The sequence below is a fragment of the Anopheles coustani genome, chromosome 2 (genome assembly GCF_943734705.1).
Source record: "Anopheles coustani chromosome 2, idAnoCousDA_361_x.2, whole genome shotgun sequence".
Classification (NCBI taxonomy): domain Eukaryota; kingdom Metazoa; phylum Arthropoda; class Insecta; order Diptera; family Culicidae; genus Anopheles; species Anopheles coustani.
Window position 1 is genome coordinate 5,561,932 of NC_071289.1, and position 15,689 is coordinate 5,577,620.

Below are 15,689 nucleotides of genomic sequence, written 5' to 3' on the forward strand. Positions count from 1 at the left end.
GGAAAGCACAAACCCCCGGGACGCTGCGAGCTACATTTCTATTAGCATTTTTCTCGCCGAACAGCATCGAGTCGCGTTCGAAAAGCACCGGATCCGAACGGGAATTGAAAAGTCGTGGGCAACGATTGCAACCCGGCGATAAGGGTAGTGCAGCAGTACGCTCGATGCTCGGAACGTGGGACTTTGTGGTTCAGTCGGGGCCACACGACACCAAGCAAAAACCGACAATTTAATATGTGACATTCTGTTGTTCACCGTGCGTTTGCAACTGATGTGTTCGATAAGCAATAGCGTGTGCCATTTGTCAAAAGCAATGTCTGGACGCAGAAGAAGGAGTGTTTTGTACGCCACACCGTAAATAAAATAGACCAATACTAGAGCACTCTGGTTTCCATGAAACAACTTCTGAAATGCAACTCTGAACATAAAGGAAAACTAATTCCCTACTTGAGGTGGATTTCTCCAAACTCGCCGAGTTTTTGATAACTATGCAGTAGTAAGACTACTTTGATGTACACAGCATCTTTATGCTTAATGAATAGACGCGATAAGGGCTGCACACTTTACTTGACTACTTGGGTCGCCGAAGGGGCAAGCGGGCTGATCCACCCGACAGCCTTACCCCTTGGCGTGCCCCTAGTGATAGTCCATCCGGGGGGCATCGAGCCCGGTGTGCAGCGTCAAGGTAACACCCCGATTGACACTGACGGCCGGATAAAAGACGCCGTACAGATCGCGGAACGCCACCGAACCCTGCGGCATCTCGTTGACGATGAAGTGCAGCGTGTGGCGCTCCAGGTCCAGCAGCACGCCGACGGTGCTGCCCGTCGAAATACCACCCTCGACGCGCCGCTCGTGGACACTGTTGTGCTGGAACCAGGACCGCTGCCGATCGATGTACATCGCGAACCCTTTGTCGTCTTTGCCTGGAGCGAAGGGAGCGAGAAGTTGAAATTGCAGGCTCAAGGAAAGGTTGGAAAGAAAAGAAAGCAAAGGCCTGGGGGGAAAACGAGACTTACCGAGCATCTTATCGCGGGCCACATCTAGACGCGCGACCCCGAACGCCGGGTCCGTGTCGGCGGTGTACTTATCGATGGTGAACTCCCAGTAGTGGACGCCACGCGAAAACCCGACCGAACCGAGCGCCACCCGATGCTCCCAGCCGTCCGCCGATACGGTCTGGTTATCGTTGGAGAAGTTCAGCCCGGAGCACGGTCCGCCGCTGAGGACCGAGTCAAACATGAACCACGCCACTGGAAGGAAACGAAAGTGGAAGAGCATTAGCAATGTAGTTAGTTTATATAATTTGTTTCACGCAGAAGTTTATAGATCCGTGTTGGAAGATACTTGCAAAAATGTATTCCACTGCGATTTAAATAAAATCTAATATTTTGCTTTCAACCAAGGATCCTTAAAACCTCCCACTAAATTACGAAAAGTTCCACACGCTTCCTGGATTCAACGCGAACAGTAAGCAAATTTCATCCTGCTGCCATTAACGAAATGAAATTTTCCCAGCCGCAGGGCTTTTCCCGACCCCCTGATTTACTGCGACGCGAATCCGCCTCTTCGCAGGTGTATTTGGCTCGACCACATTTCGCCAAACTTCAGGCGCAGCCAAACGTTTCGCAATTTAATTTAAATCCACTCGAATCCTTAAGCCAACGAATGCCCTTCTGAAGGGGGGGCTGCTATCTGCTATCGACAGCACAAGCAAAGACTTCGCGTCGCGGTTGGCGTACGCGACTCACCATGGAAAGGGTTACCCGTTTGAAAATAGCGCCATCATAGCCACACGGTCAGCGAGACGGAAAGAAGTTACATTAACCGAAACGGTGAGACACGTATGTTCCGACGGTTCAACACCTAGCGCGCAACGTCCGAATAAAAGTTCGTTCCTGTGTCCGTCCCTTCGCCGGAAGCGCGTTTGCGGTGGTGGAAACGTTTTGCGCCAGCGAGCAGCCGTACCGGTGCGAGCAATTTTCCGGTTCGTTTTACGCATCGTCACATTCGGTAAATACATCATCGATTGCGGTGAGGAACGGGAATGGAGAGTGGAGTGCGCTCGGATGTGGACGTACCGCGAGCTTCTGATCTAAGCAACGAACTCATGAAGGACGGGGTTCTAGAACATCCGATCTTTATGTCCGGATGATTTTATGTAGGTTGTTACAATCTACCAAAGTCATACAATTCTTACGAACAGATACAGGATGTGAATGTTTTATTCGAGCACAATCCAATCAACCATAATTTCGCCAAACATTTTTTTTTTAAATCAACATCTAGTCTAAAAATAGTAAAACGTTAAACGACTATTTCAAACGGTATCTTCAATGACTATCGACTTGGTTTCTTCACATTATCCATCCATCTAATTGACCGGTGTCTGAAAGAAGTGCAACAAAGTAGAAACCGAACGTGACAATGTTTTCCCAACGGATGCAATCGATGTCGACCCACCGCCCTCCCTTTTTACCTTTGCCCAGCCGAACTTGGCGCCATCTGCCGATTATCATCGGGACATACCGAGCGGGTTCTGTGCAACGACACAGGAGGTTGCTTTAGATGGCCGATGTCATAGGAAAGGCGATTGTCATCTTCTTCGTCGAGATCGGCAATGATGCCGGCATGCTGGACCAGCTGCTGGCGGTGGTTGGAGCGATCCATCAGCTCCATGTTCATCATGACCCGAGCATCGGTAATGACCTGCCAGCACTTGGTCATGCTGTTGGCGAGCACGGTCACGTTACGGCCGAGGATAGCGTTCCGTCTCGTGATGGCGCCGCATATCTCCTGCAGCAACACGTACAACTCCGCCACGAGCAGTCCCTCGAGGCCCTCTTCTGCAATCTTGAGCGCTATCCGCTGGATGCACTCGCAGTCCCGAGAGGGACCCCGCATCCCTGGCGAGCATTTGCCACCCACAAGCGAGCTTCTCCTGGCCGAATTTTGCTCGAAGCTCGCTGCCTGCTTCATGTCGTATGCCAAGCCTTCCAGCTTCTCCATGGATTCGCTCATCCTGGCCTGTGGATTCGAATCGTTTTTCTCCGACTCGTCGTCCACCGGATCGTGCTTGATTTCGGCCGTTTCCTTTTCTTCCTCATTGTCCCCAAGCTGCTCTTTCGGTGACAGTGGTTCCAAGTGATCCGAACTGACGATGGTGGACCTAACCGACACTTCTCGAGAGCGCCTACCATCGCCGCCGGATTCAAACGCCTCCAAACGAGCACGCAGCTCGACGAGTTCCTCGCGACACGCACGTTCGTCTGGAGCTGATGTTGCGACAACGTCCTCCAACGCATCGAGCTTCTGGAGGAGCTGTTCAATCGTTTTGTCCTTCTTCGTCAACACCTCCCTCAGCGAGCTCAATTGGTCGTCTGGGACAGTTTTGCTGGCTTCTAGCTCCCGTTGCAGGGAAGCAATCGTCTGCTGCAACGATGCATTTTCCTCCCTTAATCCAACTAGCCCACCGAGGATAGACGATTTCCGGTCGGCTGCCGGGACATCCTGCAGCTCGGAAATAACCAGTTCCAGCTCGGTAATTTTGTTTTCCTTTTGTACACAACAATCTGCCGGTTCGACCGGAACCGATGTTGCTACATTTTGTAAGCTTTCCTCGAGCTGTTTGATTCGATTCTGTGCATTTGCTAATTCGGTTTGGAGATTTTCCTTTTCGCTCTGTAACGCTTGTACTTTTTCGTTTGATTCTATCAACTCCACTTGATCAACTGCTCCGACCACTTGGGCACCGTTAGTCATTTGCTCGAGTTGTAGCTTCAGTCGACCGAGCTCCTGACAATCTGCCAAAGAAGTTTCCCGAAGAGCGGTGTACTTTTCTGTTGCTTCCTCCAGTTGCCGTCTGCAATCGACAAGATCTCTTCGAAGGTCCTCAATTTGTTGATGAAGAACGGTTTCGTTCGAACCACTCCGATCCAAAGTAGCTTCCCTTGCCTCATAGTTGGTTAATTCCTGCTGCAAGAAATCTACCTGCTCCTTCAGTTCTTCCATGTGCCGGAGGTTATCCGAACAGTTTTGACAAGTTGTCGGTTCCATCGAGTCGCGGGCATGTTCATTAGCCTCTGTTTGCGAACTACTCTCACTGAGTGTAATTTTGGATTCATTACTAGCATCCGTGGACTCAAAACGACGTCCTTCAGGTCCTCGAGTGTAAACCCTCAGTTGATTCTTCAAGTGATGTAATTCTGCCGCTTGCTGGTCGTACATAGTCTAAAACCGGACTCCAAGAAAGATGTTACCTTCGTGTTCGACTATCCAATCGAATGACAAACCTACCACCAACATCTCGATCTGCTCCTCCAACAACTCCCGACGGCGTTCCTCCTCCTGAAGGCCCTTTTCCAACTCAACCGCGCGGGCCCGATATGGATGGGTTCGCTTTATCTCCAGCGCCAACTCACGCTTTTGTTGCGTGAGACTCTCGCACTCGGCCTTGAAAAGAATTAACTCATTCTCCAACCGATCGTAGTCTTGTGCTTTAAATTTGAGAAAGCTATTTTCCGCCTCCAAGTCCAACCGGCCGACATGATCTACTCCGGTTGAGAATTCGGTTGCCTCCGCTTCTAGCGCCTCGTTCCGCGCTCGTAGGTCGATTATCATCTGACTTATTTCGGCCAGCTCTTGTTCATCGAACTGGATAGCTTCCCTTTGACGTTCCTGTTGTTTGATGATGCCGTCGATTTCTTCCTCAAGCTGCCGGTTTGTTTCGTCTAGTGAGCGTAGGTTTTCGTTAAGCAGCTTCGTTTCATCCGCGAGTTTCTTCTTTTCCTCTTGTAGCTCATCGATGGTGACATTCTTTTGCCTTACCTCCTCCCGCAAACTGAGCGTATAGTCGGCCAAATTGCCCGCATCAAGGCGTACGAGCATATCTTTCGTTAGTTCAGCTCCGGAAAAAGACTTTAAAACCAGTAAGTGTCTATTGAATTAATGAAAAACTAACTTCATACATGAAGGGGAACTTTTCTCGCTTCAGTCCAGCGCCGAATCGCCACATCGCCGAGAAACTGTGATTGCTTCACCGCATCCAACGACCAGGCTCGCGTGTCGGTACATGATTCGTATGACTTAAGAACCGCGTCGCTGCGTTTTTTATCAGGAAGTTTTCTTGTCTCGTTTGCAAATGCAATGTTCAGGAACTGACGCTGAGTAGCGAACGCCATTGCTTACGTTTGAAGGACGTTGAGCACTACTTTTGATGCAGATGTTTTTTGCAAGGAGCAAACGTTGTGCGCTCGAGTAGCTCCGTTTCACAGACTACTGTGTTGTCCATAGCAAACTTTAAGAACCAAACTCAAGAATTGATCGAAAGAAAAATGTTTTCACCGCCTACTACTGTTAGATGCTTCGTGCCTACTTTACTCATTGAGGAATGGCCACTAGCTACAAAAAGTATGCATCTGTATTACACACTGTTTCTCGTGCAACCTCAGAAGAGCCAAACAGACAGCAAGATGACGAAAAGTGACGCTAATGCAGAACAACATCATTATGTCCTTGTGACAAAATCCTTCTTGTGCGGTTTGTACGTATTCCGTCATTATATCGTCCTCCTTCACCATTCACTTATTCATTGCACGGGGAAAAATAAAACCACCACTCCAACCTCCCATCCTTCGTCCGAGAGCCCAACATTGCTGACAAAACACACAGTGACACGTGTTGTTGAGGGTTTGCATGCTCCAATCCAGAAGAAGTGCTTAATCCTTGTTTGCAAAACACGCTCACCGATACACGACTGTTTGCGGGATATTGTGTTTTTTTACTACCCGTCGTCCCACTACCGGTAAAAGTACCCAAAGTATGTACTTCGCTAGTGGCATCCATTTTCTTCACCAAGTCCTGGGCGAAGGAGACAAAACAAAAAAAACGGGAAAGGAAAGGAACATCCCCGTACATCCTTTCTCGCGCAGTGGATTTTATCCTTCTAGTTCTCGGTCCCCCTTTCTGCGATTCACTTTATTTCAATCAACCACCGTCACGGGATGAAAACCAAATACATTTTGCCGGAGCCAGACTTACCTTCTGCCGTCTGTAATCCAATAAGCTCGGAGTATTCGCCCTCGCCGGTATTGTTGAAGGCTTTAACACGTGCGTTGTACATCGAGTTGAAGTGCAGTCCATCGACGGTGCAGATTGTCTCCTTGCCGCAGTACACCTCCTGAGGGAGCGAATAAAAACCAGAAGGAAATGAATAAGATGTACTAAGATTGTTTTATGTCCATCAACCGTTAAATAAAATGCAAACATACAACTCTGTTATATTTATGTACTTTGTAATGTCAATACATATAAATAAAGTTAAAGAATCAATTCATTAATAACAATCGAATTTATCCAACAAATCTCATGTTCAAAGCAGATAAAATTGTTAACTGAAATAAACCGCAGGCGGGTCGGTCAACACGTTTTCCATGGAATGAATATTTATGTACTTGTCGGTAACACTGAAGGACTTCAGCTCTGCGATACCAGAAGGTCCTGAATCGACCGGTAGCAGACGAAGATGCAGTCCCGGTAGGGCAAACACAACGCGCTGTGAATTTTTAATTTTCACCACTCTTTCACAGTCCGTAGTGAACCCGTCGGTAGTCACCTTTTTGGTCGACATTCTCTGATGTGTTCCTTGCAATTGACTTTCCGCGCGTTGGGACATATTTATTTATCCAACAGTATAAAAAAGGAAGCCGCTTTCATAAGGATACCTACAGACACATCTACAGGCTTTAGAAAGCGTGGGGCGTATAAAAATAACAACCCCAGACACAACGCCCATCCAATGCAATGACTCATGTAAATTTTATCGAATCGAAAAACTGCACGTCCTCCCGACGGGGGAATTACGAACGGTTTTTTGAGTGTACACCTTAAGCCCTCGCTGGAGGCAACGTCAGCGACAAGGATACTTTTGCTTTTTTGAGTTTTAATGATATGACATTCAATGGTGCATTCAATGGAATGTGGAATGAGTTTGAAGGAAAGTTTCGGTAGCTCTGAAGTACACAAGGGATACGAGAAAGTTAAACAACCCAGTACCATCCTCGAGATGTTGCAATAACGTTCATATTTCTCTGTGCGACAAGGGTTCTTATTTAGTAAAACCTTCATATGTGAAGCCTTCTTCAGTACTCGTGAACCAACATTTATGTAACATTTTTAATTGTATGGTATTGAGAAATTGTTTTAGATGGAAACCAATAACTTTTCTCTTCTTTGACTAGGTGAGATTAAATTCCAGAAATTCCCTGTATCTACATGAGTACAGTTTGCAAATTTATATGCGCATATAAGTTTAAGATTACATTAACAATGCTAGAACAATATCAACTCCGAATACAGCGAATAAGACTTCAGGCGAAAGGCATTCAGACCAGTACGGACATGCGTTGCAAAATTTCAATGAAGTGCTGGCGTCAAAAAACCCGTACATGAAACATGTATCAAACATGCACCAGAGCACCTGCAACCAGGGAAAAAGGATAAGTTCCTGAAAAAATACCCCGTCACATGATGTGATACGGTGCACAGCCCGAAGCAGTTCATGGGAAAGTTCTAGTTCCTATCGCACAAAATATTACACCGTGAGTCTAATGCTTCCATCACCGAGGATAAAAGGGGGTGAAGAGAAGGAACGGGGTGGGATACAATCATAGGGAAAGTGGCATGGCATTCCAGAAGATATGAATATCGCTTCTTTGCGGTCTGCCATGACGAGTTTTGTGTAGGAGGGGAAAGGCCGAACGGCTGCCGACTGAAGCCGAGGGTGTGACGTGTGATATGACACGATATCAGACAATGCTGCCGTTTTCTTTTTGCCTCTCCAACAGCTTCCACTGTGCCGGAGTGTATTAGAAGCACCCAACACGCCAGCGGTTATGTGCAACACTTTTTTGTCGACGTTCCTCTTCTGCTGGCCACAATTGTGAAGACGGAAGAGCAGACTAGCGCCAGAACAAAGCGAAAGCTGGCACCACCATCGGACCGGACACCATGAAAAAGCTACAGGATATTCCCACCCCCGAGACCAGGGCAAAGTCTCTTCATACGCCACGGAAGAATGTGATATTATTCACGCAAAATAAAGTCACTCTAGTTGGTGACAAAACGAGGACAGGAAGCGCCTTTTCCGGTGGAGGCACAATGGATGGTACACATGGAAAAAAACCTAGTTTATACTCCAATATCTACGGTGATAAGTTCATCGTTTGACCGGTGATATATAAACCTTAAGTTTTAAAGCTGCGTTTCAATCTTTTGCTCGAGGATATATTTAAATTAAGCTTTAAAAATATTCCACATTGTGTCCTGATATTTTTTTAGGGAAAAATAAAACTACCCAACGTACATATAACGTTAGACATCCTTCACAAAACTACAGCGCAAAACAAGAACATACTTTTCGTGGTGATATTACGTGGCCCTCTAGTATGATGGCGACAATTGACCGTAGAGTAGTAAATCCCTTTCCCTTACGGTGGCTAGAACACTCCCAAGGGAGCTCGACCATATCTAACACTATTGCAGCGCAGCACACACATTACCACCCAGCATAATAATCCACCGGAAGTGGCTACGGCTACTTACGAAATAGGGGGCTTTTTGTGACGTTGATGGAGCTGTAGCATGAGGAGCGTAGGAAAGGGGTGAGAGTAATTCAAATAGTGACCAACGCGGAGTAGAAAAACGAAAACAAGGAGTGCTGCTAATTTGCCACCGTACAAACCCGGGGGCATGCCATGGAAAGCCATTACCGAAAGCACAACTATGTAACGAAGAAGGGACCACATTTGCCTCGCTGTGCTCTGTAATCCCTTTGCACAGGAGTTGGGCCCTCGCAACACGGAAGCAGCTATCTTCCTAGACTATTTTACCTCCCACGGAATTGTTCGGTCCCAAAAAAAATAAAACACCACCCCGGGTGACATGCGACTAGACGATGATGGTGCACCATTAGTTTCCACCACCAAAGGCTTGTGGCTCGGTGGAATAAGGGGCGTTTTCCCGAGAGACCACTCCCGCAGCACTCACAGTTTCGACCCATTGCTGTGGGTTCCGGAGAAGTAAGCGGGACAATTTATGTACATTTTCCTCCGCTTAATGATACGCACACCACGGCGGAGCTGCGTCGACGGCCGGCAAAAGGTCAATCCTCCGACCGACGGTTGTGTCCTCCTTCGTGGGTGGACAGAGGAGCGCTCCCGGGAGAACGTCGATGATGTAGTTAACGGCGGGATGCCTTACATGCAGGAAGGCTTCGGCATGTTCCCTGGGCTGCAACGAAAACACGCCGGGAATGTCCACCGAGCGCCTCAACCGGATCCACCTGACGTCACTTTCAAGCTGGAACGGAGCGAAAGGATTCCAACGTATGCCCCCTCAGGCGCCCATCTATCGTCCTTGTCGTCGAGACAATCTCGGGAAGCCCACAACCCCCATTGGCTCCCGGATGACCGAATGGTTTCAAAGGGCATTTCAAACTTTACGACGCGCACCATAATGGAATTCATTCCGGGGGTCTTGGAAAATGTTGTGCGGGGGGGAATATTTCGCCCACCCAGTGTCAACGGTTTTATGGGTCACAGGGAGGGGGGAAGGAGAGAACGTCGCAACCGGACGGCGGAAGAACTTAAAGGTTTTAGGGCACACATTTTATTACGCAACGGGCAGCCATTGAGGCTTTCCAGTGATTTAAGGAATCCTCTATGCTGATGCTCCACATAATTGAGCGATTGCGGATGTTTGGATTTCTTGGACAAGAGAGAGAGAGAGAGAGAAGAAAGGCTCATCTCTCTCTGTTTCGTACGAGTTTTGATGGTTGCCCTTAAGGCAGTCCTAGGAAGCCCAAAGATTAGAGTGCATTATTTGAGATCTATCGTAATCTTATAATTTGCCGCTTGACTACAACGCAATAAATGTTGCCTAGAGCTTTGCTTTGGTATTTATTCCGATACGCTGCGGACTTTAACGAGTCATTTGGATTGTTCTAGTTTCTAGAATTCCATTTCAAGTCAATTTGAGGTTGTTCTCTTTTGAATGATACAACGAAAACGATTGAATTGAGCTTGCCATTGATTTGCTTTACAATTCTCAAATTTATGTTGAGCGAAATACTATTTAATTCCGTCGATCCTTCTTTTACTATAAATAGACATATTTTCGTTTTCTAAAGGATTCAAATTCAAAGAATTGTAATTTCATCCAAATTCCGCACAGGATTAGAAACTTCTTTGAAGTATTTTCTGTATAGGAGAATTCATGATTCTCGGTATTCAATAAAGTGTTTCGTGCTAGCAAGCAGCATTTCCCGGAAACGGAATAAAACATGCTAAATCCGGAAGACACCACACGTGTCTACCACATACTCAGATCCTGCTGCTTCCTCGACAGCCCAACCAAAAGCTCCCGCTGCTACATTGTGATGTGGTTTTGGCACTTTGTTTCACGCGCCCCCCACTGCTGTGGGAATGGTGGGAAAACTTACCCGAAACTCGCCACCGCTGCCGTCGTCCAGCTCGAGCACGTATCCCTGCACGAACGAATGGCTCGGCGCCTGCCACGCAACAGTTACGGAATTGTTCTCCGCCGAGCAGTCCTCCGGAATGATGACGGGCGCCAGGGGCACTGAAAGGAGGCCGGGGCCGGGGCCAGGGATGAGCAAAGAGGAAACAATGGAAGAACATTAGCATCACATGAGCGAGTGAGAAAATCGGGGTGCGTAGGAAAAGGAAAGAGAGAAAGAACGAAATGAATTATTTAAATTATTAATGGTATTGAGCATATTTCCACCGCTGCCGTCGGTGCAGCTGAGGAAGAGGAGATAATGGGAAATGGGTGCGCCTGGAACGAAAATGAAAATGCACTGTGGTATGTGCAAGCTCGGAAAATCCGATGGGAAAACGTCGGGGAACAACAAAACGAAAACGAGACAAGGCATGAAGGAAGTAAATGAGACAATTAAAATTTAACGTAATCATAAATACTTTGAAACTACGTCCAGGGTCAGAAAATACGACGACGGACTGCTTTCATCTCGGGAGCGAATCACGACGAAGATGATGCAGTTTCTATTTGCTGTTTTAGAAAAAGAAATGGGAAACTGAAGCAAAACACAAAAATCAAGTGAAATAATACCACGAACTAAACACAAGTTTATTTTTTTCTTTTAAAAAGACAAATTATTTGATCGTGATTTTAATGAACCATTTATAAGAAATATAAAATGGAACTATAGGCATGAACTTAAGGGTACTTTATTTAACTTCGTTTAGCAGAAAACATATTCTTATGCAAATCCTTTCAACATACGACCGGTATTACCGCATCAAAGTCCTACGTTGTGACTACATTTTAAACCTCCGCATTGCAACATAGTTCTCCATATTCAAACCCGACTCTAATTTTCCACCAACCTCCTCGGACCTTGGAGGAAAAACAAAAAATCAAATTCATTTTTCCTGTCCCAACAAACAAAAGAAAAAGGTCATAAACGAGCGTACGATACGATTCAATAATGACCGAGTCCCATAAATCACTGCAACTAGGCACCGAAACGTGCGAAACGGATAACACCCCACATACGGGAGGAAAAAAGATTGAAAGGAAGAAGTGAAAATACCGTCGTAATGTAGCACTGGCAAAAAAGTAACACTTTTACATGAAATACAGTTTCCGTCGATGGCGCTTGCTGTACAACATCATCCACTGCAGCCGAGTGCAGTTGATGGCTCATAATACGCACCCGTGTTACCGGACCAGTGTGTGTGTGTCGAGTGTGGAACGGAACGCAACAATGTCGTGTAGTTTCACACTTTATCACACCGGTGGTCAACAGCCCGCGTGGCAACGGGATAGGGGCTATCTAGGGGCTGAGGTCGAAGCATAAAGCATTGCTTCACCTTTCGGGCCATTTTGCGAACGGGACGATGTGCACGCTGTTATCGGTCGATGGGCGCTGCACCAACCACCCCGTTTAAGCCCGAACTTTAGCCCGAAGCTGCGCAGGATGCAATTTAGTTACGAAACGCCGCTGGGCAGCACTCGGTTTTGGTCGGTCACAAAAAAAAAAGGCGTGAGATTCGGTCACGGTACCCGGCTCGTATCCGGGTGTGGGCTCGTTAAAGCGATACAGATTAGAACCTACGACCACTGTGCGGCACACGCGTGAGTAGCGAGGAGACTGATCCTGCTTTTCCGATTTTCCGAAACACGCAACAAACTAACAACAAATCGCCCAAAAAGAGGCCACCCCGATGTTTCCACCCTTGATGGAAAAAAAGGCTATATGTTGAAGGATTTATGTGGTGGGACTCTTTTTTGTTACTAAGTTCCCAAAACTGCACCGGCCAGATAGGACGACCGGTTAATCGAACACCTCACGTTGTTCAGCTAACGAATCTTTCATTGCGTTGTGGGTTGGAAAAAGTTGCAAAAAAAAGCTGGCAGAATTTTCCGGCTTCCCAGAAATGGGTCTGGCCACAATCTCGGTGGTCGCTCAGGGTTACTTTGTGGGCTTTGTTTGGGGGGTAGTTTTGCTTGTTAGTTATACGACGGGGATCTGCCGATAGGCGCTACCGGAGAAAAACTGGTTGTTCAGTAACTAACGGAATACAAAACATTACACTGTGTGTGTGTTTTTTTTTTCAAAAGCACACTAGGAATGGATTCTGAGAATAAAACTGCTGTGCATCAAAGCTAATTGGAATATTGGAAACGAAAAACATTCTCCGTTCTTTTTCTCGATTAGACAAGCCCGTAAATGACGAACCCTGAAAAAGAAATACAATGCGCTTAAAATACCTCCGCGTACGAACCGGATTTTTGCAAACAAAATCCAATTTAAATCGATCTAATTTTCTTTTCCGGTCCACCCAACCGGGCAGCATCAACCGGGAGGCCCCCGAACCTCGTTGTGTTTGCACACTGGGTTGTGCTAATGTTGACACTGATCGAACGTTGACGAGACAAGTGGCACTGGATTGGATGGGCGGGCCACTCTCGACGCCGACGAGGTCCCCGGGTGTCAAGTGGGTGTTTATGTACACACGGTGACATTCTCGACAAGCCTGCGCCTCATCAGCGGCGTCTGCTGCGCTCGAGTGGTCCACCGTCCACCATCCAAGGGGGAGGGGAGGGTAGTCACGTACAAGTGGACGGGAGCTACGCGGGCGTTGTGTAAAAGAACACGTTTTCCAACCACCCAATCATATACACTGGCGCGGCACAAAAACAACGAGGCTGGGAAAACCGACTATGCACACAATGTACCGAAAAAACACTCACATGAAGGATGTTTTTGCGTACACCACTTCTTAAGTGGAGCGCCTATGGATGAGGATACCCCGGGGACTCACATCGGCGTCGTTGATTTAGTGCATCCGATAATACCGCTCTCCAAGGGGCCAGAAAGGGTTTTAGATGTTTTTGTCCCCACGAATAACTAATTTTAACGAAGTTTCAATGATGTTCGCTATGTGTTGCGGAACACATTCACGAAAGGAAACCTTAATTAAATGAACATAAACTTGAGAGCCTCTAGCGTACTTGTTTCGATTTAGTTCATCTATTAGATTCGTTCCCAATCACGTTCCATTGGAAAATGCGAAAGAAAGTATCAAAAATATACTCGTTATTATAAGAAATGTTTTCAAAAATGTATAAAAATTAACATGAATTAGAAAATGTCATCCCAAATAAAGTAACATCCAACACACATAACACCCAAACGTGTAACCATTCGTAGAAAATTAAAAAAAAAACGAACAGTATCATTAAAAACAAAATGAAAAGAATTATAATCAAGGCTAACTTTTTAAACTAACAAAGAACAAGTAACAATTTCAGTCTGCACTGAAAACAAATCCATCAAAAATGAAATAAAACACTGGTTCTTAAGAACACAACACCGGGAAAAAACCGGAGGGTAAAACCGAAAAGACGATTGCAAATGATGATGAGTTTCGTATTTGTTTCTCACCTGCCGGTAGCCGTTCCTCGCCCTCCTTGGCGGCTGCATTTGCGCGTGTGTGTGTGTGTTTGGAAAAGGGATGAGAAAAACGTTAACTTTCTTATTACCATATACACTTGGACGAAAGGGCGGCGTTTAGTGTTAGAGGCGCGAAAAAGCATTAAAACATCGTTTGGCTAGCGCCCGGAAGGCTCTTCACCCAAGGCTTTCGCTTCCAATCGGCATAAGCGGCACACGACGGTGTGCAATTAACGCATTGGGGTTTGGTTGTTGTTGTTTCAAGCCTTTTTTTCCCGCACCCTTTTCACCACAATGCGTGGGGCTTGTGGCAAAAGAGGGAGAGAGAATCGACAACATGTCGTCCGCTGTAGAAGTCGCGTTTCGCGGGTCACGAATGTTTCACGAGTTAATTAAAATTCAACTGCCGTTGGCATTACCACAAATTACCGGCTAGTGGCCACGTACCGGGGCCGGTCGACGAGTGCGAAACAAGTTACTTCGCTTTTGGATCCCGGGCGGTACACAGGCGGACAGTACATTATTAATAGTACATTTCACGAACGGGTCGGGAATAATTAATGCCACACATTTCTCACCTTCTCGCTACCGGGGTTTTCGTTGACGAAGGTTCCAATTGTTACAATTTACCAACGAGCCCTTTCGGTGAATTGCTAGTTCTTGGGGCCCGGGCCCTTTTGCATTCTCCAAACCAACCGCCGTGAGAACCTGCGCCATCTTTAATTGAGCACGAAGCAACCGCGCGCCGTCGTGCATCGATTCTGGCGCCGGTAGAGACTTGCATAAATTAATGCCACCCTTCGACGGTGAAAGTCATCCCCGGCGCATTAACATACACCCTCCGCAGCCACCCACAACCCCAGCACACCCCGGCGACACTTACGTTTCATCTGGATGAAGTTGAGATTATCGATGGCGCGAATCACTGACGAGTCGTCGAGCGTGAGATCGATAATTGGCGATACGCGAGGTGCCGCATTCGTGACCTCCTGGTGCCAGGTCATGTCCGTGTTGGCGACGCGGTTAATTAACATCGAACCAACCTGTGAAAGATAGGATAAAGAGAGAGAGAGAGAGAGAGTGAGTAAGTGGAAAGATAAACAGATGAAAATCATTAACATTTCGCACGAACTGCATCGGTAAAATGCATCGTAGACGCTCGACGCCCGAGATGCAGGTTGATTGGCGCGAGTCGGTTTTATTTTCTACGCGAGTCGGGTTTTTAATGAGCTCATAGAGGCCTCCAAACGAACCCAACTCCGGCCAGCATGTCTAACATCACGATTACGGGCGCGTGTTACGCAAACGAAGGCTTGACCTGTCGGGTCTGTCTCCCAGATACTGGAGGATTGAGGTTTGTTGCTGAAATGTACGAAAGTCAAAAGGTGCCGTTCTGTTTCACTTGAACATTTGACACGAATTTTAACGCTACAACACCGGGGCTTAAAGGGCTTTTGCTGGTTTGGTTCGGTTGTTTTCTATTTTGTTCCGTCTTTGTTTGATTTATTTCTTGACCTTTTCAACCAATAACCTTCCCCGCACTTAAGACGTTTGGATGACCGAATACCGTGGTTTTGCCCCCCGTCACCCTCGGTCTTGGATATGGATCTAGGTAATCTACTAACGGTCCGGCGAGGGAATGGCAGGGTAAATGAAGTGGACCATCGTGAAGTCGTCGTTGCGGCAAGTC

General features: G+C 46.9%; 1 protein-coding gene across 1 annotated transcript in view; it reads right to left on the bottom strand.

Moving 5' to 3' along the window:
* Positions 1-636: 636 nt before the first annotated feature.
* Positions 637-15,689, bottom strand: part of LOC131263931 (E3 ubiquitin-protein ligase TRIM9) — a 74,232-nt gene continuing 59,179 nt past the window's right edge. Inside the window, exons 5-10 of the mRNA XM_058266217.1 lie at positions 14,883-15,042; positions 13,991-14,023; positions 10,499-10,638; positions 6,040-6,178; positions 1,020-1,253; positions 637-926 (exon numbers count right to left, since the gene is read on the bottom strand). Coding sequence (XP_058122200.1) covers positions 637-926; positions 1,020-1,253; positions 6,040-6,178; positions 10,499-10,638; positions 13,991-14,023; positions 14,883-15,042 — 996 coding nt within the window. The remainder of the gene's footprint in view (positions 927-1,019; positions 1,254-6,039; positions 6,179-10,498; positions 10,639-13,990; positions 14,024-14,882; positions 15,043-15,689) is intronic.